This window comes from Drosophila elegans, unplaced genomic scaffold, assembly GCF_018152505.1.
Source record: "Drosophila elegans isolate 14027-0461.03 unplaced genomic scaffold, ASM1815250v1 contig_476, whole genome shotgun sequence".
Lineage (NCBI taxonomy): Eukaryota > Metazoa > Arthropoda > Insecta > Diptera > Drosophilidae > Drosophila > Drosophila elegans.
Genome location: NW_024545863.1, coordinates 5,009,494 through 5,036,283, shown reverse-complemented (window position 1 = coordinate 5,036,283; position 26,790 = coordinate 5,009,494). Strand labels below are relative to the sequence as shown.

The 26,790-nt window shown below is 43.0% G+C and overlaps 1 protein-coding gene across 2 annotated transcripts; it reads left to right on the top strand.

The window, feature by feature from the left end:
• Nucleotides 1-6,969: 6,969 nt before the first annotated feature.
• Nucleotides 6,970-20,600, top strand: LOC108140637 (DNA-binding protein D-ETS-4). 2 transcript variants are annotated; one of them, XM_017263558.2, is made up of 5 exons: nucleotides 6,970-7,655; nucleotides 14,436-15,216; nucleotides 15,275-15,435; nucleotides 17,099-17,285; nucleotides 18,883-20,599. In XM_017263558.2, exons 1-5 carry the CDS (start codon nucleotides 7,617-7,619, stop codon nucleotides 19,305-19,307), a joined length of 1,593 nt encoding a protein of 530 aa, XP_017119047.1. In that variant the 5' UTR covers nucleotides 6,970-7,616; the 3' UTR covers nucleotides 19,308-20,599. The 2 variants fall into 2 exon arrangements, with proteins under 2 accessions (XP_017119047.1, XP_017119048.1); XM_017263559.2 differs by lacking the exon at nucleotides 6,970-7,655 and adding an exon at nucleotides 13,790-13,809 and having other exon boundaries at nucleotides 18,883-20,600.
• Nucleotides 20,601-26,790: the final 6,190 nt, after the last annotated feature.

Below are 26,790 nucleotides of genomic sequence, written 5' to 3'. Positions count from 1 at the left end.
CGACTTTGATGGCTTTTGGGTCCGAGCACTTTGGCTCGGACGAGTTGCTTGAGTCTCGGCGATATCCTGCTCGGAGAAGGCACTTCAAGGAGTCCTTGGAACAGCAGGGTATACGAATCTCGCTCATGCACGGCGATAATCTCGTTTAGTTTCCAGTTTTCTATTTAATTTTGCAGCACGCTTGCAGCTGCTGGCGGAAACTTCACTCCTTGCTGCTCCTTGGCTTGAAGGATAACTCGTGCAATGACATGGGAGGGCTAGGTGGACAAGGTGGATGGTAAGGAGGGCTAGGAGGGACCCCTGGCAGTACTTTCTGTTGAGCTGTTACCCCTGCTATATATTTAGATTTCGTTTTATTCCCCTGCGGGCGCACTTTTTGCCCGCTTCGCGTTTAATTGACTGTGGCTAAGTTGGCAACATCCAGCAATCCACTTTCGCACATCCAGCTTAAGCTGAAAACTTTCGCCCAACTTGGCACGAGCGAAAGCTGCTGCTGCCTGCCTGCCTGGTTTCGATCGTCTTCAAGTCGGGCGGGTAATCTTTAAATAGCATTAGAGCCCAGCCAGGCTCTGCCAAATACGGCAGTTCAAAAGGTGCAATCAGGCATTTTCATAATCGCATAAGGTATTTTCCTACTATTCCGCTATTATACTACATAGTAGTAGTAGTATTCACTATACACATCAAAGATTTAGACACACGGCAGCTTGCAGTTATCAAACAAAAATTGCACAAGCACAATTCAATTTGTTCGCAAAAAGGATTTAACATACAATTCCGGTGCGAGGGACAACAAAGCCATTGAAGCGCACCACCAAAGGGGCGGAGGGGTGGAGGGGTGAACGTGGGGAGTGGCGGCATGCAAATAGTGAGGACTCGAATGGTGATGCACGTTATGGGACAGCACTAATACACAGCAATAAAAGGGGTAAATTATTGAAATCGTTTGTCTTTTAAACATTCGGAGGCATATAAAATTAATCATATTTACACTTATTGAACCAAATTTCAACCAAATTTTTAACAGGCATAAATATGCTTTAAAAAATACTGATTGATTGCTGTCCAATCTACTAATTTATTGGTATGCGTAAAGTGAAGTAAAGATTTTCGGCAGTATTTCTTTATATGCACAGGAGGAAGTCGATGAAAGGTATGGCGCTTACAGCCATGCAGAGGAGAGGTGGGCAGGAACTCTCGAAGATGCTCAAAATGCTCCGATGGCGTTTGCATTTGGGGAAGACAATGGCAATGGCCGAGATAAGTGCGGCCGGGAGGAAAGGGCTCAAAGGCGGGCCAGGTGATTGGGAGCAGGAAACTCGGAGCTGGGAGGCTGTCGGAGCCAGTCAAGCATTTGGTTTCGGGCTACGCCATTTGCTGCTCGATTGTCTTCTCTAGGTCGACTTCTGCCATCGCCTGGCCCTGGCTGTTGTCTATCGCTGGGGAGCCCTTGAGCAGGGCCATAATTCAATTGATTCCTGGCAACATTATACACGAATGGCCATTACGTTCCTCGCTGCCAATAATAATAGCTGCTCGCCAGCTGGCGGAGACGCTGGCGGGGGCGTTCACCTGTTATCCTGTTAGCCTCCTTTCCAGTTTTCAATTGCCTGTACTCGGCTTTCAAGGCAAATGAGCTCTACATGATTACGAATTGGTTCAAGTGACTTGCCATTGCCGTCACTGCTGCTGAGTGGTAAAAAGCGAAGAAAGAAGCAAAGAACGTATATGGTACACGTGTACATATTTTGCCCTGGAATAGAAACTGTCAGCTACTTTTGTATAAGGAGATCGGCCTTGCTTCAACCCAGGCACTCCACTCTCGAGTATTCGTAGAATGCAAAAAAAAAAGAGCAGGCCCAGAAATCCGGTAAATGAGGGCAGGGAAAGGCAATGTCAAAGGCAACTGATTGCACTGAACCGCAAATTTGCAATTAATTATTTGATTGAAAACGAAAAGAGATTGATTCGATGATGATGTTGGCAAAGTAACCCCAAAAGGAGATTGGGAAAAGTCCGAGTATCCGAGTATCCGAATAGAGGGGGTCGGGCTAACCGCCAGGGCAAACAGAAAGTGGTGGTTGATGCTGTCTTCCTGTTTCCGAAACTCAAATAAAACGTTTCGCTTTAATTAATAAATAGCAAAGACAATGGAATCATAATTCGACAAAAGGTTTTGATTATGCAGAAAGGAAACACACAAAAACAAACACAAACAGTGAAACACTGAAGTGCCCAAAAAACGACAAACTGCAACAAATTAATCAACTTCTGTCCGGACGGACAGTAGGTTACGGTCACTGGTCAGTGGTGGGTTCTTCATTTGCATAACATCAAATGCATTTGCCCGTGGGGTTTGTTTGTTTGTGCGCAATCATAAATTTCGGCTTAAGTCCTCAAAGTACCATGCTCTGCCTAAGCTTGACCTTTGACTTTTCACCCATTTATGTGTGTGTGTGTGTGTGTGTGTGTGTGTGTGCTTCCCTTTCGCCGAGTTATGTAAATGAAAGCAACGAAAGTCTTTGTCTTAGGCCTTTAAGTCATTACTTGCTTTATTTATTATGCATTGAAGTTGTGTCATGAGCAGGTCCGTCTGCCTTCGAAGAAGTCAAAATAACTATTTATAATATGAGACCGCAAAGCACGCAAATTCAACCAAACGAAATAGTCCGTTTAATTAAGAACCCTGCTGCGGAAATAATACTTTAAGTGGACAGTTGTGGCCCGTCGTCGAATGCTCTCGAATAGCTGACAATCGGCACGTGATGAGCCTGCGAAAACAGCCCTTGTCTAGTAGTCTCATAGTCCGTAGTCCGCAGTCCGTAGTCCGATTTACGTAGCTCCAGGACTCGAGCCGTGATTTAAAAATAATTAAACACGTACAGCGAATAACTGTAATTTCCAGGCGGAGGGCACAGCGCATTTTTAAAATTAACATTTTTATTTATTTGAAATCAACGCGTCGGCTCATTGAGCTGACACTCAACATGTCGCGCTTCCTTTCTCGCCGGAGTTGAGGTGCCCGGAATCGAGGAGAAGCAGGTGGATGATTACGATGGGCGGCACGGAATCGCATCAAGTGCCCTTCTGGGACACCGGTCAAATCGCTAACGGCACTTGCAATTATTTACATACCCGCATATTGAGCTGGCTAGCGGATTACATTTGTGAATGGTTTTTGAGCGGATTTCCAATCCATCTGACACCGCAACGATTCGTTTGTCGATTCGATTCAGACAAAATCCTGCCACAAAACTGGGATTTGCCGGTAGCATCCCCCACTCATATTCTACGCTTTTAGTGTTGACAGATGCAAATGGGAAAAACTGACGAAACACACACCATTAACATCATGCGAGTATTGGAACTCACATAAAAGCTTTTTTTTAAGAAACGTTATAGGTTTTTATCAAAAAGACTGATCGATTGAACTTTAAATGCTTGTATGCAAACTTTTTATAAGCGAAAATAAAACATTTTTATGGTTTCAAGTTATTGTTAACCATGCAATAACATTTTAAATCATGAATTTTCCAACAGCTTAAATTTATTTTTCCAATATAAATAGTTATCAATATTTCGGTTTTTTTGCGTGGAAGTATTTTTTAAATTGGGAACCTTTTTTATCAGTAAAATTGATTTTGCAAGGTAACTAAGACAATATTTTTTTTAATATTATAATACTTAAAATTTATAGATATATATATGCTTTTTAAATAAAACACTTTTAAATAGTTCCTCATATAAAAACAGCATTCAATTCCAAATGAATGCCAGTAAGCAATGGAAAAAGCTAAACTGTTGGAACTGCTCTCAGGGGTTAGAAGTGCCCAAAGGACTGCTACTCGAATGTCGAACGGGCGTGCAACAGTTTGCTCGGCGATCCGACCCGTCGAGACGGGAGATGTGCCCACGCCCACGCCCTCGCCCACCTATCCCCTCGTGGATGCAGTGCTTCCGGAGTCCGGAACGCGCACGGACCATTGTGCTCGGCTTAAGCGAAACGGCTTTCATTTACATCAATGCTCCTGCTGTGGTCTCCTCACCGGAAGTGTCTCATTGACCATCCATCCGGCTGCATGCGCTGTCACGCCTCACGTCGTCTTTGCCCCGCCCATGTGTGAGGCTTGTTTTGACCCTCTTCCTGCCCGGACTCACTCCGTCCAGTCCTCCATTTGTATTTGTCTGGCTGGGCGGCGGTGGCGGGGCCACCCCTTCCGCTGCCACCCCTTCGACTAACGCATTAATCCTTGCTTTGATTTAGGACCAATGAGTGTGAGATCCCAGTGGCAGGCCATGCAATGCACATTGGGGCCCCTCAGTCGCATTAGCTCGGATCTCTTGGTACTCATAAGAGTACGACATGATGTCTGACCAGTCGAATGAACTCTCCGGGTCTCAGCACTGGGCCTAATTCGAATCGACAGTCAGCCGCAGTCTATTCTGCAGCCACAGAGTGTCCTGGCCTGGCCCACATGTCCCCGATTGGCAGCTGATTTAACTTGCATTAGACTGATTAAACGATGCTTTGCGGCGGCTTCTCTTTTCTTCGATTAGCAAATCTTGGAATCGGAAAGGATACATACCTTGTAAAATCTAATTGACTTGTCATAACTTTGTGCAAAAACAAGATCAACTTCTGATATGCCTTGTTTTAAACAAGTCCAATTTTTAAATTATAATATAAAACTTTTCACCTGAATCACGATTCTGCAAAGCTGTTGTAAGTAAATTTTAAAAATTTAACGCCAGAGTAACAAACTCAAAAATCCGATTTTAAAGGGTGAAATTAAATGTTTTAAAGTGGAAAAGAAAGACAAATTTTTTGGCTAACCGTGTGCGACCTTTTGCGACCTATTATTTTTTTGCAAATTTGTTTCTTGGAAATTTGAAATGTGCAAATGCAGATTAATAGGGAATAAAATAGCAAGTTTTAAGAAATTTTAAAGGCTAAATAAAAAGCTCAAATGTGAAGAGGAAAGCCATTGGTTAAGCATGTGCAACTCGCTCCCTTTTATCATTGCTTAAGGGTAATTGCAACTGCCGCTATAGGAAACGGAAACCATGCAGCCTTTCACTGGCCATCCCTGGCTTTTAAGTCCATCCCCAGCCGGCATGTCTAAGCGGGTGGCCCATGGAGCTGTCCCAGCTTGCAGAGTTGGCTTCATTTCCCCATTGAACGCTCTTCAGCCCCAGGAGCTGATTCAGCTGTTCATCGCATCCTTTGCGTGTCCTGCCACTTCGGCACGTTTGCCAGCCAATCCAACGGAGCCGTGGGTCAATGTTAATGCTGCCCCATCAGGAGTTGCCCCACCGGTGCTCTCGGCGGTAGCAGCTCACCATTAAGCACGCCGTTCCTTTGAGCCGGCTGTCCATCGCGGGACACCGCTGAGAGTGATAAAAGAGCTGCACCCCCAACCTTCCCGCTACACAGAAATTAAAAACACATAAATGCATCTTGAAGAAAAATTAGATTTCTACTGTCTGATATTAAAAGAAAATATTTTGATGTGCATTGGCTTGAAAAGCAATTGAAAAATGCATTTGTTTTTAAAGCTTTTCTTAGTTTGTTTTCAATTAGAATAAAAAAATACTGTTTATCAAAGAAAAACAAAACGCCTTGTTTTATTTTTGCTTTAAATTGGTTTTAAAGATTTATGTGATGGAAACTTGGGTAATAAATTAAGAAAATATGAATTATTTTGTTGCTGTGTATGAAGCTGTCCGCTGCTAAACGCAGAGGGTCCGGTATCTGGCATAATGATGGCCATCGGCGGGATGCGAGCCGGCTCATCCGCAGAGTATCTCCGGCTGGTTGGCTGGCTGAGTGGCAATTGCTGTTGACATGCCTTTCATTTTAGGCGACAGAGCTTCCTGCGAGGCCAATTTAACCCGGCTCAAAAGCATTTGTCAAGGTAAGAATCGACGCAGAATCGATCGAGCTTAACCATCTCCAAGTTTTACTACCTCGAAAATGGCGGTGAGGTTTTGAAATTCAATACAAAAGATTATTTTGTTTAAGAATCAAAAATTTAAGATTAAATTTTACTTTTACATAAATTACCTTAGGACCGCACACTTCAAATCATAAATCAACAGAAATTGTCATTTTTGTATTTATTGCCAAATATTTGTTTTAAACAAGTGCAATTTCAAGTGTGTTTATAGCATAAATTTATATTGGAACGACACAAAATTAGCATTTAAATAAATTAGATCAGCTAAAAACAATTTATTGCTTATGAATGATTGAAATGATGAGCTTAAAATAAATGGTGTTCAAAGGTATTTTGATTTTAATAATTTTGTACGTTTCTCTTAAATGGAGTCTTCAATTTTAACACTTTCTTGCAATGTTGCTTGGTTGGCTCAATTGGCATGATAGCATCGCTCGGTTCCTTCCACGGAAGTCAATGGCCGCCAGGACCCTGGCCAAAAGTATTGAAGAGGGGTTGGACGGCAGACGGCGTCGCCGTTTTTATGAGATGTCAAAAACCAGTGAAATTGTCCTTGTCCCATGAAATATAAATGGCAGACGAAATTGTATTTCGGCTGCAACTCAACATTCAGGCAATTGCTTGTGGCGACGTCTTCGCATCTTATGCCACAGAAGCGGAAATGATAATGCAGTTGACGTGCATCGGCCAGGAGGAATGGCAAATGCTGTTTGCCACGAAACTCTTCTGGTGGCCGTGGCTGCGGGCCATTCAATCTCAATCACAGTTGCACTTGCAGTTGGCCCAGTTTATGCAAGTGTGTCAGTTTATGCGAGCAAATAAATTTCATCTCACAATTTATGGACTTTTGTTTGGCATCGATGGCTCGCGCCGATGGCTGAATGGCAAAGCTGGGGTGCCAAAAGCTGGCCCTGTCTCCAGTTTCTGAGCTTCTGAGCAGCAGCAGCAGCAGCAACCAGTTTGGCGGCTCAAAAGCTCCGCGCATGAGGTAAGCGGAGCGATCGATCCGCATACCGCTCACAGAATCGAGCTTGAACACTTGGCGAACGGTCGACCAGCGGACCGAGCGAGAAATAAAGACAGCGTCAGAAATAAAGACAGAGCGAAAGAGAGAGAGAGAGAGAGAGAGAGACAGCCAGAGAGACAGTGAAAGAGAGAGCAACAAGTTTGCCAGTGGAAATTTTAGTAACGAAATGCAGTGAATACCCGTCCAGTGAATGCAAAAAACTGGCTTAAAAACAGCCAATAAACCAATCTTAAAAAACAACAACAATCACAAAACAAAAAAATCGAAACTCGAAACTATTCAAAAGCTCATTATGAACACAAAGGCCGAGCCAGTGAAACAAAACGCTGAGTGAATCTAGTTGAATATTTCGAAGAGACAGAAACAAAATCAAAATTAAAACCAAAACAGCAACAAGTGAAAGAGCCAGAAAGAGACGGCCAGACCGGGAGGCCGCGAGTGAGAACGAGACAGGCGAGACGAGACTTTCGCATCCGAGGTTGATTTTTGCATGCCGAGAGATACAGCTACAACTATAGCTACAGCTACAGCTACAGCTACAGTAGCTAGAGCCTGAGAAATATCTGCAAATACCAATTCTTTGTTATTGCTGAGACAGCCAGTCAGCCAGTCAGGCAGTCAGGCAGTCAGAAATGGAGTACGAGAAAATGATGTATATGCCAGGCGGTGAGGTAAGTCGAGCACATCGAGCATCTTGGCGATAATGTATCTGTATCTGCTTGAAAACATGGCTGTAGCGCAACTACAGCGCCGATAGTTGATAACCTTTTGCCCGCCATTATCATCGGCCAGTGAAGTCGGAATTGGAATGGGAATTGAAATCGGAATCAGTATCTGTATATTATGCGCAGTTCGTTGCGGCAGGAAAGCTGCGGCTATTTTAATTAGCAGCGCATCTCGTGTAGGCGGCAGAAGTATCTTGCAGTTTGCAGCTCACATCTTGCAGCTCGCGAATGCGTGTCACTGGGTGAGAGTAGCTCCCATCCACTTTTGTCTTATGGCATTTCGCTTTAATTACAATAACAGCAATAGCAATAGCAATGGCAATTGCAATAGCAATCGCAACCAACGATGGCAGCAACTTTCAAAAGATGCTTTCATTTTGCAAGAAGTGATTCTAAATGATTGTCAACTATGGCATGACAACAAACAGTGCCACAAACGCCGAGTAAGAGCTGCCATGTCGGCCGGCCTGAACTGGCATTTCACTCGGAAAGTGCATTCCAATCCAGCAGATACTTTTTGTTGGACCTACTTAGGCCCCATAGGCGATGTGCGCAAGTCTTTGACGTTTGTCGCTGCTGCCCCAGCATTGCAATAGAAGAAAACACATGAGCAGCAGCAGAAGCAGAAGCAGTAGCAGCAGCAGTAGAAGCAGAAGCGACGCGGTTAAAATGAGGGAGAAAAAAACTTGTATTTACCATTTTTGATTGATTTGATGGAAATGTGTCTCCGCGCTTTTCCAATCGCTGACACAGAAGCAGACGGCTTGCAACACCGCTTAGAAATGCACTGCAAGATGGCAAGATTGTAAGACTGCATGACTGAAAGACTGCCTGCCTGACTGACTGACTGACTGCCTGCGGCAGCCACACTCATGTCTCATTATATTTATGGACATAATAAAATAAATACTACTGCCAACAATTATAAATGCAAGCCGCTTTCGCAGCTCAGCCACGCTAAGCCGAGACGAGTCGAGTCGAGTCGAGTTGAGTCTAGTTGAGTTAAAGAAAACTCGACATGACATAAATACTTCAACTTGTCAGGTTTTCTTTCCCTCAGCGACAGGCCTTTCCATCGAGAATCCATCGAGAGTGGCATTTCTAAGTTTGCACCGACAAGGGCCCTATCCAATTCTATCCAGAACGGCTGGTTATCAATCAAAACGATTATACAATAATAATCACTTTTTGGGTGTGGTTCCCTTCTCGGGCATTGTTATGGCCACAATGCACTCAGCCAAATTAGCTTCTCAAGTCTTGTAAAATATCTTCAGTGTGCTATCCTCGTTTGTTCAATTTTATTATATGAGAAAGCAAATACCGCAATTTGAGAACATATTTTCTTTTATTTTTTACTTTTACGAGATCACATCATAGTTTTGAATACCTTAAACCAAATTTATATTATTTCCGAATACTCATACCTTCCATTATATTATATAAATTATTTGATGTATATTAATTTTAAATGCATTTATTTTCTTTCAGTACTGACTTCATGGTAAAGCCATAACCTTTTATTGTAGAATTTTCTGAGTGTAAGGCTAAATTATGGCCACGGCAGCCTGTGGTATCGGGTCTTGTCTTGTGGCTTCAGCATTGAATCTCGCCTGGCTTTTATGCAAATTGAAATGAGTTGGCTTCGCATCGTCTTTTATACGGAATAATTGTCAGTGCGTGCAGTGCATAATGAGTGCAGAAGGGATTGGGTTTGCAGGGCTCGGTGCCTAGACATAAGCGCATTCCTGGCCATTCCTATCCCTATTCCTATTCCTGTCGAGAGTGTGGGATGGGCCGAGAGTCCAGGGTCCCAGCCGTGTCATTCAGGCGGTGGTTGGATGGGTGTGGGTGTGTGTCTGGCCTGTCCATCAGGAAAGTGTCCAAATAGTTAGCAGCTCTTGAGCTCTTGAGTAAGTGGCCAATCAAAGCAGGGGCGTTAATTAATTTCGGTTAGTTTCCAGTGGCTTTCCCAGCGACAAGCCGGAACATACGCATTCTGAGTCGTTGCAGTTGTAAAGACACTTGGCACATTAAGCGGACTACAAAGAATTCAGCATTGCAGCATAATTGAAATGTTGCACCCATTTGAGATATTTATTAACTTCGCCGCCAGCCATTTATCTAGCATGAAATGTCGACAATTAAATGCAATGCAAATAGCGAAGAATGGCGGGAACTGCATACAGAGTTCGCCCCGTCACGAAATGGCTACAGATACTCGTTTAAAAACAAAAAAGCCAGAGATACAAAGATACAGATACAGATACAAAGAATAATGAGTGAAACAAACAGAAGGCAGGCAGGCAGTCAGGCAGGCAGTCAGGCAGGCAGTCAGGCAGGCAGTCAGTCAGTCGGGCGATGTAAAAATAAGCAGAAATAAGTCTTGTCTCTTTGACAGCTTAACCCACGCATCCGAGAGCTGGTAGATTGTACGTGGATACCGCCGGGGGATTTGCCAGAGTATCTGTATCTCTATCTTTTTATGTCTAGCTGTGTATGCATGTTGACAGCGCACTTCAACATGCCCTGCCAGAGCGTATATATATACATATATACCCAATCCCATCCACTCCAATCCAAACCCTAAGTGCGCGAATAAGGCGAACTTTTCATTAAACAAACAATTTGCGCTTGCGCATCGGTCTAAGGGAGGGGGGAGGGGAGGTCAGTTTGGCTTGGCTTGGCTTTTTCTGGCAGCTCCATGGCCATAATGCGATTAGAACAGATTACCTGACAATTGTCGCCAGTTGCCAACACAACTCTCAGCTCCGAACACCTGAGGTTGCGACCGTGCGGCATTAGCATAGTTTGTTTATTTAGTTCAAAGATACATATAAATTAATTTAAATATCACCTGGCCATAACTCAGCGACATGTCAGCACTCAAGGCCTGCAAAGCTGCAAAGCTGCAGTTGCAACTGTTCTGTACTGGTACTGGCCAACTTAACTACCTTTTGTCTGACGTCGATTCGGATAGCGATACTCCGATTCTGATTCTGTTTCTGATTCTGCTGGGGCCAATCAAGGTCTCCTTTGTCTATGGGCCTGGGCGCGCCCCGTGTAAGATCTGGTTAAAATGGGATTTATTTAGATCGGTCGTGAGTTCGCCTTAGGCGTTGGCCCGTCCATTCGTTCCATTTATTATACTTCTATACGCGGGGTACGACAATAAGCTGACTGCTGCCTGCTGCCTGCTGGCCAGAGTGCTATCTGATCGCAGCTTTTAATAATGCTTTTGTCGTTCTTAAAACGTAAACTTGATTTTATTATTAGGCGAAGCCACAAGCAAGCACAAGCACCAGCAGCAGCACACACTCACTCGCAAAGGCAAATAAATAAATATGCCACATTCTTGACAGTGGCTTCGACTTGTTCTAATGAATTTTGTTTGAGTTGGCCAGCCACAAAAATCATAAAACTTGTTTTTCTGTTGCCTTTTTTTTTGTGGCCTCGGCCCAAGTTGGATATTTTCAATTTATTACCAAACGCTCTTACTCTCTCTCACACATTTCTGCCATATTATTGTTGCTAATTCGGGTAAGGGTTTTTCAATTTACTGGCTCTGAAAGGGAAATCAAGTCCAATATGCCACTGCCTTTGACAGCGCCGCAAAATGTTTGCTTTAACATTGTCTTTATATCTGATTTTCACAACGCCATCGTAGGCTTTGCTCTGATTTGAATTGATTCGGTTTGGTTTGGCTTATTTTGTTTTGGCATTTGTTTGGCTTCATCTCTTGCTTTTGCTGGAAAATGACCTTTTTGCAGCCTGCTGGAATTTTAATAAATTCGGCATATTTGATTTTTTTGCTCGTCTCTGCCCGTTTGAAATGAGTCAGCTTTGAAGTTATGGCAATTTGGCTGCTCAACATTGCTATAATTTAATTGGAATCAAATTCTTCTGGTGCCAGTGCGTGTCAGTCGACATTGGACGTGTGAATTCCTGGCCATTGGATCGGATCTGTGTTTCCGAGTGAGCAGCATTAGTCATAACGTGTCATGTTCGTGTTCCTCGATAAGAGTTTTCATCGAATCGAGCTGCTGGATACTAATGTATCCTGTTCGTATACAGGTGGAAAGCCCAGAACTTATCATAATTCCCTTTCACCACTCCACCCTCGCACATGCCATATCAGTTTGGTGGCTTTTGTAAATTTGTTTAAAAATAGAATTGCCGGCTAAATGTGTCTATTATGGCGCTGTGGTTTTTCTAAAAATACAATCCACACCTGACAGCCACTTGTCCAGAGCCGGGGCCAAATCCTAATTACTGCCGGGCTCATTGTTTCCATGTCCCGACTTTGACACCGACCGCTTGGTGATCGATAACGAACGCAAAACAAACGCAAAACAAGCCGAAACAAGCCATTTGTGACGTGGATGGGTGCGGGTGCTATTTGGTATAGACCGTCGGACAAATCAGTATTCCAATATATTATATATGGTACATGCTGCGATTCGATATGTTCCATTCTGGACCCCGATCTCCTCTTCTCCCCCCAAGTTTGGCCCAAACAAAAGCGTTTATTGACAGACGCCCCATGTCGGACACGCCAATGAATTATTACCGGCCAAAGCGTTTTGGCCACAAAAAAGCCTTTTGTCCGCATCTCTCTCCGGCATCTGGGAACTCCGATTCTGTCAGAATTGTTGAGCTTGTTTTCTCGGCTTTTGTAGAACGAGATTTAATTAAAATTTACGAGTACGATCAGCAGGAAATTCATTTACTGGAATAACCCGAGTGATCTAATTCGCCCAGCTGCGAGGATGTGGGCTTGTCTAAGGGTAGGAGAATATAATGCTAAATAATCAAAGTTTGTCAAGAGCAAACGAAAAAAATGCAAATTCCGTCCGTTTTTATTGGTCTAAGATGGGCAATATTTATTAGCCTTATTTTGCATTAGCTATTTAGAGAGTTGAAGACCTTTTTAAAGGGAAATTTAGGGGTGGTAAGTTAATGGCCATAAAATAGTTATTATTTTCCATAATTTTTAGAAACTGTTGTGGGAAGGCAGTGTAATAACTAGCTGACATTATTTCAGCCAGTATGTCCGTCCTTTAATGGTCCATAAATGGCCCGTAGCAACTCAATTTATTATGCAATTTTTGCCCAGCAATCACAATTTTTATGGCAATTCGGCTGAGTCATTGGCTGCAGCTGCTGAATCATGTCCTAGGTTTTCCTTGGTACTTGGATTTTAAATCGTATCCAAGCTGGGATTCGGGTGAAGTACACGGCTTCGATATTGCTCTAATAATATGCAGATTACGCAAGGTAATCACCAAGTGCTGAGGCGAAATCAAAATGTTTGCACTGGCAATTAGCGGGCAGGCGAGAAAAGCAAACTGAAATCGCTCATACGCCCCGTTGCTGAACAATTAAAAAACAGAAATTGTAATAACATCGTGACTAGTTAGAACTATGGCGTCGTCGAGCGCTGCCAATACTAATAATGCCCACCGGCCTCCCCTGAGTTCCAAAAGCAAAAAGTACTATTCGGAAAATCCAGTATGAGCTGTTTTATTAATAATAAGCACACAGCGCATAGACATATTCAATGCACCTCCTCGTCCCCCTGGGCACCAACAAACCTAGCTGCTGCATTTAGTTGCTTAATGAAAAACCAGTTTCTCGGAGGTAAAAATTGGTAGCGCATTCGGGCCGAATTAGCATCGCCTACTTCTATGACGCTTTGCGAAAAAAAATAAATAAGAAAAAATAAATAAATAAAACACCCTAGCCTAGAGAGAGAGATATGGCGGTGAAGCCCAGAGCTGGGAGACCGCTTTGATTTTGATCTAGTCATTGTTTGGCCGTTCGTAAAAAGCACACACCCCCCTCGTCCACGGGGGCTCTGGGTTTTTTTCCTTTTCGCAGCTGCCTTCTGTGGCGTCACAGTCGAAGTCGCAACTTGATAAATGAGAAAATCAATGCCACTCCGAGCTTAGTACGCCTCTTGCTCTTGTCTTGTTGGCTTCGATTCGAATCTATACAAATCTTTAAAAGCATCGCCAGCCGTGGATATTCTAAGGTTAAGCTCAGTCCCCAACTCAACCCAATCAGAACCGAATCAGAACCGAAAATTTCAATACTTTGTCAGGTAGGTGCTGCGAGTACGAGTACGAATTAGAAAGGCGTCCGCACATACGCACATATTCGAACTGGAAGCGGGGAAATAAAACTAATTAACTTTCATGGGCGCGATAATTAAGACAGGTGGCCGCGATTTGGCATCTCAGATGGCCGGATAATTAGTGAGGCCCCGGCAAGATGGCGCCATAAGTGTTTTGATTTTCAATTAGCAGCCGATGGCCTGGCCCTCTTATTTTCTTAGTTGTAACCAAAAACTTCAGTTCTTGTGTGCACTGGCAAAAATTGGGTTTAATTGTGTTTGAAAAGCCCTATATTAGAATAATGGCGAAGCGAAACAATCAAATACATATTTAAGGCATATACAATTTTTGTTGTGATTTTTTAAATTTTACTTTTGTAAGTAATAAAAAAAGGAATAATAAAAATATTTTAAATAATTTCTAATTTTTTTATTTGTGGAAATTTTATAGATTTTGTTAACTTTTTATGATATTGGATAAGGTTTCTTTTTAAGCTACACATAATGCTGTTAAAGTTTTATAGCTCTTTAAAAGATTTTTCTTCTGTGAACAAAAATATTATTATTTTTTAATGTGTACTTAAGTTTTGGCCCACTTTTTTTTTCCCGCACAGATGCCGCATAGTCCGCAGCTGAAGGCACATCAGTTCCAGGCCCAGACGCCGCCGGACCAGTACTCTGCCTATGCGGACAACTTTGACCTGTCCTTGCTGCCGCAAGAGTCCGCCCCCATTCCCACCACCGTCTTCCAGTACAACGCCCCCCAGATTAAGGTCGAGTGTGCCTGGGATAGTCAGCCCCTGCAGCAGCAGCCGCAGCAGCAGTCGCAGCAGCCCGCGATTCCTCACCCCACCTCCGGCCACCAGCTGATCCCGCCGCCCGCCTACCCACACAGCGCCTACCCCTCGCCGCAGTCCAGTCCGCTGCAATCGGAGTTCGCGGCCTACGGATTCGGCCGCTACGACAGCCTGAACAGCCCGTCCCCCTCGCTAGAGGCGGTCAGCATCAAGCAGGAGCTGCACATCCTGCCGCCCTCGCCGCCGGAGTCCAACTGCGAGACGCCCTCGCCGCGATCGTCCTGCGGGGAGAGCATCAAGGCAGAGCCCCTGGACGCGGAAATCGAGGGCCTCATCGACCTGAACTCGCTGCTCCAGCAGCAGAGCCTGCAGCAGCAGATACTGCAGCAGGACACCAAGCCCGATCATCAGCTGCTGCGCGAGTGCCTGGAGGACACCAGCTTCCAGAAGCGGCACAACCTGAAGCCACTGGCTCTGGAATCCTTCATCGGCGGCTTGGCCGAGGTGCGCGGGGACTTTGAGCCGGTCATTTCGCTGGCCCTGGAGCATGCCAAACGCGAGGCGGACGCCATCTGCGCCGAGCTGCAGATATCGCAGGGTGAGTTAACATTTCTTAAATCAAATGCAATATAATCAAATATGTATTTCCGATCCAGATCCGAATGGCTGGTCGCCCGCCCAAGTACACGCATGGCTACGATCCACCTTGGCCCAATTCAGACTGCCAGCGGTGGCCGATTTGGAGCTGCACTTCTGCGAAGACGGTGCCGCTCTGACATTACTCAGCGAGGAGGAATTCGTGCGTCGATTGCCTGAGGTAAGTCGAAAAGTCTTTCATAAAGGTGTCACTGAAATACCTTTGCGATTTTCATTTCGTTTGACTTGCAGAAGTCTTGAAAATAATTTCAAGATTTTATTATACAAATAATTGGGAAACCATAAAACTAATATTTAGATTTCTATACTGCTGAACTGGTTTGATTTAATGGAAGCTACTAAATATCAAATAGCTGAAGCCATTTCACCGAAAAAAGTCTTGGGTACTAATCATTAACAACGGGTTTTAAATTATCGAATTGAAGAAATACTTAAAAGCAAGAAATTTGTTAGCTGTTAACTTTATTATTAAATTAATTTTATGTTCAACCACCAAAAGAGAGTGTATTTCGTTATATTTTGAAAAATTATGGCACATAAAAAAATGGTTCTGTTTCAATGGGTACCAGCTATGTGTCCAAATTCCGCGAATCTAAAAGAAACCCACAATTAGCCATTTCAATGACACCTAGACTTTAGCTATGGAATTAGTTGGAAATATAAAAAGCATAAGAAGTGTGAGTCAAACACGTATGACTTAACTGGGCGAGTGCCAAAATAGTTGGGCATATTACGAAATCGATCAGCACAAAGCAACGGGCCAATAGCCCATGGCGCATAAAACAATAACACAATGCAAACGCGAATAGCAATAGCAAAGAGCCAATATGCGAAGAGGCCCAATCAATGCGATTGAATTGAATTTCGCGTGCGGGCCGAAAAGGAATGGAAATGGTTAAAGACAACAAAGAGCAAAACAAAACGAAACGATGCGATACGATACGATACGAAAACTAAAACGAAACAAGTTTCGTAACTGGCGTTGACGTCATGGCTGGCAGCCAGAGCGACTTACAGGCCCAGTCGGAATCAGAAATCAGAAAGCAAAACGCAAAACTTTAAAAGCCAAAGCTCAGTCCTCAAACCCCCAAATCTGTTGCCAGCAATTAGGCAGAGATGGCGGCGTCTAAAACTACTCCACATCCACAACACATCCACATCCACATCACATCCATCCAGCGAACACATGTGCTCTCCGATGTTGTCGAGAGTTTTGCCAAAAATATATCAATGATTAAATTCGCCTAGGCTCGTTGGCTGCTGCTTTTGCTACCAAAAGAGAGTGCAGTGAAAAAGGCCAGAAATCAAAAGACTTAGGCAACGAACGTGAACGCGATCGCGAACGCCAACGAAATCGGAGAGCAGTAAGCAGTAAGTCGCAAAAGAAACAAAATTAGTAACCGTGGTCATGGCTGTAAAGGTGAAAGAATGTGTGAAGGTTGTTTGGTGAAACTGCAGCACTTGGACGGATTATTACGAGCCATCGCCGCAGCTCGGATGACTGCCAGAGGGGCGGAAAAGGGGGCAGGGACGGACTGGCAGCACTGGCAGCAGTCGAACTGAGCCAACGACCAGCAACGACATTGCAAGGTGAAAGTAAGTCGTCGTCGCCGTTGTCTCTGGTTGCCACTACCACTACCACTTCCACCACTACTACTTCGACAACGGCCAATGCAATGCGGTTTGGACCACGGAGACTGCACATAATTTATGCACTTCGATAGCCTAAGAATTCCCAATTGATATGCCGTCTAGATTGCGATCTAGCCAGGATTAAGGCTCTGTGCCCATTCGAAATGTCTCACTTTCGGCTTTCATTTCAGAGTGGGAGCACGCTGCACGCCCAGTTGGAGATTTGGAAGATGGCCTACGCCGACCAGCCCGCTCATCAGCAGAATCCGCAGCAGCAGCAGCAGCATCAGCAGTCGCACCAGTCTGCAAACGGCAATCTCTGGCCAGCCAGCTATGCGATGCCCAATTTGAACCTGGACTACAACGAGGACAGCGAAGGTGAGTTGTGTGGCTAGAAAAGCGAAGGTGATTTGCATAGCGGAGGGAACAGAACATTTTTATTAGGTAGTCGCGACTTAAGGCCATTGTAATTTAAAAGCATTTAATTAATTTTGAAATATTAACCTTTTAAAAAATGTACTCATACGTACCTTTAAAATTCGAAATTTTTAATAGCATAGAAATATTTACCTCTTAAAAAATGTACTTATACATTAACCGTTCGAGCCATCATATCATAAGATTTTAAAGATTTAAAATTTATAAAAGTTTCTTAAAAATATTTTAAAACAAGAAAGAAAGCAAACTTCGGCAAGCCGAAGTTCATATACCCTTGCAGCTATTGCAAGAATTAAATATTTTTGAAAACATTAAAATTATGATTTACTTGCGTATTTAAACCATAATTCTAAAATATTTAACCATTGCTATATGTCGAAGAACTAAACAAAAAATTAAAAAACAGCAAAGTTATAATTTTTTTCAATTATTTTTCCGATTGTTCCTATGGGAGCTATATGCTATAGTCTTCCGATTTTGATGAAATTTTAACCATAATTCTGAAATATTTAACCATTGCTTTATGTCGAAGAACAAAACAAAAAATTAAAAAACAGCAAAGTTATAATTTTTTTTCAATTATTTTTCCGATTGTTCCTATGGGAGCTATATGCTATAGTCGTCCGATTTTGATGAAATTCAAACCATAATTCTGAATTATTTAACCATTGCTATATGTCGAAGAACTAAACAAAAAATTAAAAAACAGCAAAGTTATAATTTTTTTTCAATTATATTTCCGATTGTTCCTATGGGAGCTATATGCTATAGTCGTCCGATCCGGCTCGTTCCGACTTATATACTACCTGCAATAGAAAGACAACTTTTGGGAAAGTTTCATGCAGATAGCTTTAAAACTGAGAGACTAGTTTGCATATAAACGGACGGAAAGACGGACAGACGGACAGACGGACGGACAGACGGACGGACAGACGGACGGACAGACGGACATGGCTAGATCGACTCTACTAGTGATGCTGATCAAGAATATATATACTTTATAGGGTCGGAAACGTCTCCTTCACTGCGTTGCAAACTTCTGACTGAAATTATAATACCCTCTGCAAGGGTATAAATATTAATTTTAATACATATACGGTTTAAACATTTCAAAAAATTTGTAATTTAATTTAAAGCTTTTCAATTTTATTTGCAATTTTTAAATTGAATTGAAAAAAAAATTATTTTAAATTTGTTTAACAGAAATTAAAAAATTTGCCATAAAAATGATTTTGGAATTTGATTTTGGTCTTCAAATTTTTTTAGACACATTATTAATATTAGAGGGTAACAGTAACCAGTCGTGATAAAAAAAATATTACAACAATTTTCTTAGTCTTTAAATGTTTTTGGCTTCTTTAAATGTTTTAAAGATTTTTAGTTACTATGATTTTATTTAATGTTTTGAAATAAATTTTTTTTTTATATTTAAAGGGAAATCTATGAATGTTTAATGTTGTTTTTCATTTGAAAACTAGAAATATTGCTTAAATTGACGTTCAGTGATAAACCAACTTATTTCCTCTTTTTGCAACAGATGATGAAGAAATGGAGACAGAAGCCGCAATTACAACACTTACCACCAGCAGTTCCACCTCGCCGCCTGCAGCCACGCCCACCAACGGCGGTGCAGCCCCGCAGCCGGCAACAAAACGGCCGAACGGAGGACGGACCGGCGGCGGTGGCTCCCACATCCACCTGTGGCAGTTCCTCAAGGAGCTGCTGGCCTCGCCGCAGGTCAATGGAACGGCCATCCGGTGGATCGATCGCAGCAAGGGCATCTTCAAGATCGAGGACTCGGTGCGGGTGGCAAAGTTGTGGGGTCGGCGCAAGAACCGGCCGGCGATGAACTACGACAAGCTGTCCCGCTCCATCCGGCAGTACTACAAGAAGGGCATCATGAAGAAGACGGAGCGGTCACAGCGCCTGGTCTACCAGTTCTGCCATCCCTACAGCCAATAACAGGATGAGCACTGGCCAGTTATTTATTGCTAGTTGTAGTTGACCCCGCTGTCCCACTCCAATCCGATCCGATCCGATCCGATCCGCTGACTATGCTCGACTAGCCTTGTGGGCCTAGCGAGTTCTAGTTGTCCAGTCCATGTACATATCCACTTCCACTCACAATCTTGTTAGGCACGAAGGTAAGTTCGTGCATCGATTAAGTTTGGCTTTAGGTTAAGCTCAAACCTGTGCCCGCTGGCGAAGGTAAGTTCGTCGGGGCAGGGTTTTAAGTGACCCCACATCCCACATCCCAGTTTCACCGCAATCGATCGTAGATGTAACTCTGATCCCGCACTGCAGCATGTTTGTTTAATTCGGCTGCATCTGCGCATGTTTGACTTACCGGCGACATCTTTATTCAACTGCTGCCTGTCCGTGCGAAGGATGACCAACCGCCAGAACGATGTCCTGTGGCTGGAGTTTCGTCTGGAGCTGTGACCGCCATTAGTAGTCCGAGGCGAAATTGGCCAAAAAGTTGCAGCAACCAGAGCTCTCCACAAAAATGGCCACTGGACTAAATCTGGCGGGAGCATCCTTCGTTGGAAGCATGAAGGTGTCGAGGTAATTTTAGGAACCATATATCTATGATATATCAAAAGTAAGTTCTATGAACAACTTAATAAGCGAACAAATGTTAATAGTAGCGTTAAGGACCCTCAATTAGCCATAGGTTTCCTTGAAAGTTTTTTCTCTCTTGCACGCAACAAAAAAGTTAAAAACCTTTCGACTTCGTCCGCATAATGCTATGCTATAACTCACAGCGATATCAATTATTTATTCATTACCAGGTGGCGGTTCAATTTAGACATATTTTGTTTCACTTTATTTCGATTATACGCAATTAGCATAATTCGAGCATAATTTTTCTCTAGTTTCGTTTATGTGACGGGTAGCGAGTTTAAGTTAATTTTAATATTTATTCGCTGGCCCAGCCGAGCGGTGAAATTATGGAAAGTCAATTATTTTTCTGCTATTTGCATTAGCATTAATGCAGGCGCTTTAATTGAATTATGCCACTGCCAATTGGCTGCTTGGCTTATTTTGTTAACCAAATAGAACAGTTACCGTTTATGAAAATATTTATACGTATATTCTTCACCTAATTAGGACATTGCCGGCCTGGCAACTAGTTTAATGCACTTTACACTTTTTACAACACACCAATTATTTATTTATTTATTCAACAAACATATTGTCATGCTACACTATCAGATAATAAAAATCACAGCAAAAAAAAAAAAAAAACAGTTGCCAATTACGGGTGTGTATTTACATTAAATCTGTGCGGGCATTTTTCAGTTGGCAATTGAACAGAAACGGGAACTGAATCTGAATCTGAAACTGAAACCAGTGGTAATTTTGCATCAAGGAGGCTGCTCTTGTGCAGCCAGCAAAACATTTTAGATTGCCCTGTCAGTCGGTCACTGCATTCGTGTGTGACCGATGCAATTTTCAATCAGCGAAAACTATTTTCGGGCCCTGGAAAATCATGGACGTTTTGTAAAGGAGTAGATAACACCAGTTGAAATGCATGCAAAGTGGGGTCCGTATTAAGTTGCTGCCTCAAGTGAAATTAATTAAATAAGCGAAAGCTACTACCCTTGGGTCCCTGGATAATCATCATTGCTCTGGAGAGGATAGATAACACCAATTCAATACTGAAGGAAAATCATAGACGTTTTGTAAAGGAGTAGATAACACCAGTTGAAATGCATGTGAAGTGGGGTCCGTATTAAGTTGGGCCCCTGGAAAATCCTCATTGTTTTGGAGAGGAATAGATAACACCAATTAAATACTTAAGGAATAAGGAATTCAATACTTTGGAAGCGGATTAAGTTGCGGCTTCGACTGTGGTTAACTTGCTGCAGTAATTAATAACATTTTCAGTTAGCGCTAACTATTATTGGGCCCTGCGAAATAATCATTGTTTTGGAGAGGAGTAGATAACACCAAATCAATACATGAGGCAAACGGGGAACCGGATTATCGTGGCCCTGTATTAAGTTGCTGCCTCGACTGGGCTTAATTTGATGCGCCCCAATGAGTCCATCGTCTTTGTTGTGCCACGACCAGGGCCCAAACTCCAGTGCCATCCCCTTCATTTAAATACGAAATCGCATTAAATGCCATCAACTGGAAAATTCCCAAAAGCAATAAATTCATTCCCGCCAGCCGCCAGGACTGCTTTCACTTTCTGAGTGAAAGCTCCGCCCAGTTCCGCGCTCTCGACAATATTTGCATTATGCCGAAGCCGGGACGGCCTGTTCATCCTGAGCCGGCAGCCTTGGCTTTCTCGTTGCCTACTCATCTTGGGATTCAGTCCTCATCCTCGTCATATTTTCAAAATCCCTCCTGCGCTCCTTTCGCCGGCGACAAAAACTACAAAGACAAATATTTAATTGAATTAGTGCAGCTAGCGTTAAGTTGACGCAGACAATGTGCAAGGACACGCCCATTTCAGGGCTTAAATTTGAATTTCGTGTTTGATTCATCAACAGGTTCGTTACCGCTCGAGGGCATAAGATATGCTGCCTTCTCTCCGTGCAACGTAAACGTTATCCCTTCTACATTCTGCTGCTCACTTGGCTAACCATTCTTATGTTAATTTGTCAATTCCAGAAGGCAGAAGGCGTTTACGTCTACATATTTTGATAATTACGCCTTGGCTGTCAATTGACCCAAGCCCTGACCAGTTGGTTAGCCCTTTTTTGAGTCTCGTCCCCTTGGAGCCTGTCAATTTTGCCGTTTAAAAATATCCACTAGGCGTAAAAACCGCCCTCAGTCATAAACGGAGACATTTTGCGCGCATTGTTGAGCTTGGGCTTTTCCACCTCCGCGAACGAAAGGCTGGCAGGCACCTTTAATTAGCATAATTGGTGACATTGAAGCGGGACGCGGACCAGCCATCAAAGCATTATGAATGTGCTCAAAAGCCAAGCCGCAATGGAACAGAAATATTCACTGCTAATTAAATGTCGGGCCTAATCAATTAGCAGCTCAACCCCGTTCTCTGGCCAAAGAAGACCAAACAACTAACGAAGAGATGAGCAGATGGGCAGATGGGCATACCAAAACTGAACAGAAAACGCCTGAGTTAGAGCTTAAATTTTACATTAGACTAATTCAGGACGTAAATTGCCGAGTGTCTGGGCTGCATACGAAAGTCCGGGCCCATTCTCATCCGCAGGTAAGTGAAAATTCAATTTAAATTGATGTCGACTGGTCGAGGCCGTGGCGGGGAGGAAGGTGCATAGTATATGCCATTTAAGTTAAGTACCCTGGCCACATACTCACCCGCTCCGGCTCGCACTCGGGCGTTTTGTGGAAACATAAAATGGCTAACAAGTGGCCGGGCATTTGGGTCCTGTGGCCTCACGGCTGCCCATGACTGCGAAATCAGCGCCGGCAGCCGCCAAAACAGCAACATTTTTAAAAATTCATAAAAAGGCCTTAGTCGGCAGTCGGCAGACAGCGGCAAGTGAGAGAGAGAAAGAGAGAAATAGAGAGTTTTGGGCACCTTTGGCGTTTGGTTGCGGTTGTGCTTTTCCGGGCACCTTCATTTTTCAAGTGTGTTTCAATTTTTGCACTTGCTACCCAAGACCCGCGTCGAAAAACACACCCACCTTCGAAGTAACCGCCTGTCGGTGGTAATGAAATTACAATTTTTATAGGCCAGGCCATGAAAAATAAATGAGACTTAAGCACATTGCCGGGCACTGACTGAACCTAAGCTGTTTGCCGGCCAGGAAGTTCGGACAGGAGATGGCGATCCCTGGCTGGGCGCCACATATTCGTGGGCCATTCAACAAGTCCGGGCCGCCCTTCGAGGCCTACGCATGGATATAAATATCCTGGCTCGAATCCCAGTTCTGATCAAACGAAAACTAAAGTTGAAACCTTTTCTGTTCGGCATTTTGGGGTATATGGGTAAGGTATCTCGACTGTTCTCCAGTTTTGTGAGTGGTATGCGCATTGTCCATACCCTTGCCGCCGAGTCAGAGTTTCAATTAACTTAAACAAGTTTCCAATTGGGAAGGAAAAACGTTATCGGTCGGTCCCTTTTAACAATTTTGCTTTTCCACTCAAATGAAATTTATGCTGCGCGCAAATCGTTGCCTACTTTGAAGCGCAGCGGGTAGAGAACGGAGAACTGAGCACTGAGCACTGAACACTGAACACTGCGACCACATTTAGTTTAGTTAAGTGCATTTGATTTGGCCTCTAAATACCCTCGGGGCGGGTTAACAACATGGAATTGCAATTTATTATCTATCCGTGACAGCCCAGATATGCCGGGGACAATAATCGCATTATGCGGCCAGCTTGGTTCATTACGAACACATAGTTATATTAGTACATATTTGGCCATTGGTCAACTGGGCCAATGACCTCGATTGGCAATTGAATTTCGGCACAACAAATTCCTTTCACGGTCCCTGTCACGTCGCATTGTTGGGCGTTTTTAATTAGTTGTGTCGTCAGTTTCCGATTCGAACTGGCCCCGGCATTGGCATTTAATTTAATCACGCACAGTATACCGTATACCGTATGCCGTACGCTGTATGCCGTCAAATATTTGAGCAGCCAAGGCAGTGGAAATTGCGTATGCGCCATGTGGGCCGGGGACTCAGACCATTGTCTGACGACCTCGGAATCCTGAGGGAGACAATGCCGCTGCTGCCGTCGGCTGGCAAATGTGTTGACGCATTTTACAATACACACTGGGACCTGGTGGAGCATGGAGTGTGCGTAATTATGAATTCCATAATCATTTCGTTAATATGCGCAGCACGCAGGATAAATTGCAGCAAAGGCGAAAGCAAAGGCAAAGGCAAGCAATTCAAGGCCTCTGGAGTCGCAGGCGGGCTGCTCGTTTCATGTGCGCTAATCCGGCGGGGAATTAAAAATAATTTGGGTCGTTTTGGTGTTATGTTCCCCTGTCCCACCCTTCAGCTGCTCCTCTCCCAGGACCTTTATCCTTTCTCCAGCTGCCGCTTGTTGTTTGCCATTTGCCGTTTCCCATTTGCTGGCAGGTGTTTGCCTCGGCTTCCCAGTGCGTGTGTTGATTATGGCTTAATTTTTAGTAATTATATTAACATGATTAAATTTGTTTGTGATTTCGCAGCCCTTGCGGTGTGCCAAAAATTATGGAAAATACCTGGCAAGGGACTATCAAATGGAATTAACCGATATCGGAAATTTAGCTGACGCATAATTAGACCGAGTAATCCAATATTGAATGTTAACTCTGCAGCCGGCATTAGTTTAGTGCGATATTTGGCTTCCGCCAGGCATTCATCCCAATACAATGCAAATGCGCTGTAGCGTAGCCCCGGGAAATTATTTTACTAAAACAAGCAATGTTTCCTGCTGCCTCATGTGTGTTGGTGTGTGTGTGTATGCCATCATGTTTTGGGGTGTGGGCGAGCGTGCTTTGTTATTAATTAAAAACGCACATGTGCAACTCATTAAATGCTCACAATTTGCAAATTCATTTTTATTTTTATTGACTCGCCCATAACGCGTTATTATGGCAAGTAGCTAACGGTTTGTTCTCACCCATTAAGGAACAGCTAGCGGCCAAGTGGCGATGGCAGGCGTTTCGCGGGGAGGGGGTTGCACAAAAAATAAATCTGAAATTATGCAATTAAAATCGCACGTTCCGCAGCCAAAGCGCCCAGAACAAAGGCAACACGAACGGTGGCAATAAAAACAATCACACGCAGAAGCACAATGTTTTCAAAAATGACTATCAATTATCAATTCACTTACCAATAACGAACCAAAAATTTAATATTAACAACAAATGGTTTTAGCAGCATAATTATTAAAAATAAAATCATCATAGAACACTCAAATTTCAATTAAATAAATGGAAAATGCGTTTTCATGCCATTTGAAAGACGACCAGAATTTTTTTTCTAAATATAAGACAATCAATTATAACATTAGTTTAGGTGTTAAATCATTCAATTTTCAGGAAGGGAAACGTAGAGATTTATTTGTAAAAATTATTTACTGTCTTAACTTATTTTTCTAAACATGAAAAATGATTAAATTTTTTTATGATTTCCATATGACATTTTGTAAGTGGCCCATTATAAAATGGTTTTCTGGATACATATATGCCCCGTTCAGCAAAGGCAAACGACGGGGGCAATAAGGTAAAAGCGCTGGGCGGCAAATGGGTTGAAAAGTGTATTAATTCCTTTTAAACGCAAGCTCGCGTGTCAAAGGAGGGGCCCAAATGGGCGGACTGCGACCAAGTGGGTGCGATGGCAACTTCATCGCCCCGTCCAACCAGTTAGTGGCCTGCATGTGGGTGGTGATGCTGAATGCCAGCGGGTGGCTCAGTTGCCGTGAAAACTACCTGCGAGTCGCGAGTGTGAATTGCAGCTAACGAGGAAACTCGCAATATTTTCGAATTACCGGAGAAAGTATGCAAGAAAGCGGAAGGTGTGTAAAAGAATGAGCTACGAATCGCTCGCCGGGTATCATAAGTTGGCTGAACTTTGCGTAAGTCGATGACTTGTGCTCTGTAATTGCGAGCACTGGTCCTTGGTCCTTGCAGGACTTTTCAGCCAACAGCTTCTAGTAGTTGTCGTTGTCATATTGGCGCATTGCTTTGTGCTGCTGCGTTTTTGTGCTACGCTGAACGAAAATATATTAACTCTTAAGCCATTAATCACAAACAAAAATAAAGGAAATACAAATGTTTGTTGTTGAAGTAATAGCACATCATATGTCGGATTTCTCAATGCTAATTCTGTTTCAGAAATAAAATCTTTCTCTATATCTTGTATTAGTTTATGTACTGAAAACTATTACTGAAAATTAATTTCTGGTTATTTCAAAACATTTGAGTGGAATGACTACATCCAAAAAAACAGTAAGTTTAGTTTTAATAAGTGTGCCTTGAAAATAAACTACCAACAGTATTTAAGTAAGTAGTATTAATTCAATACTAAATAATAAAACCCATTTACATTTCAGTTTCATTTTTATATCGAAAAGTTTAAAACTGTACTCAAAGGCCCTATTTTCAAACTACATATTTTGTATTTTGATAATTTCGTGGTACTCATTTAGCACTCATCTTATTGAGAAATTTTTTATACCGTATAGTTTTAAACTCATGTAACAATGGTTTTTTATGACAATTTTTTCTTGGGTGTAGGGATTTTACTTTCTTACCTTTTCTGCAATTTGTTTGAATGAAGTCTATTTAGTAGTTTATGGATAATAGCATTTTCTGAGTGTATGATGAATGTCCGTTTCACAAATGAAAAAATATCCAATCGATCATTGCATTAGATCTGTTTTCTTTCGGTGTGCATTGGCTGCCCCCGATGCAGTTCGTTATAGCATACGCAACTCATAAATAACGCAGGGGTCGCGAAAGGGTGGCGCTGGGTATTCTACGAAAGGGGGGGATTTCGGG

Coding starts and splice junctions, on each gene's coding strand:
- LOC108140637 (XM_017263558.2), top strand. CDS start 7,617: ATGGAGTACGAGAAAATGATGTATATGCCAGGCGGTGAG. Junction 15,217..15,274: donor CGAGCTGCAGATATCGCAGG/GTGAGTTAACAT, acceptor TTTCCGATCCAG/ATCCGAATGGCTGGTCGCCC. Junction 17,286..18,882: donor CTACAACGAGGACAGCGAAG/GTGAGTTGTGTG, acceptor TTTTTGCAACAG/ATGATGAAGAAATGGAGACA.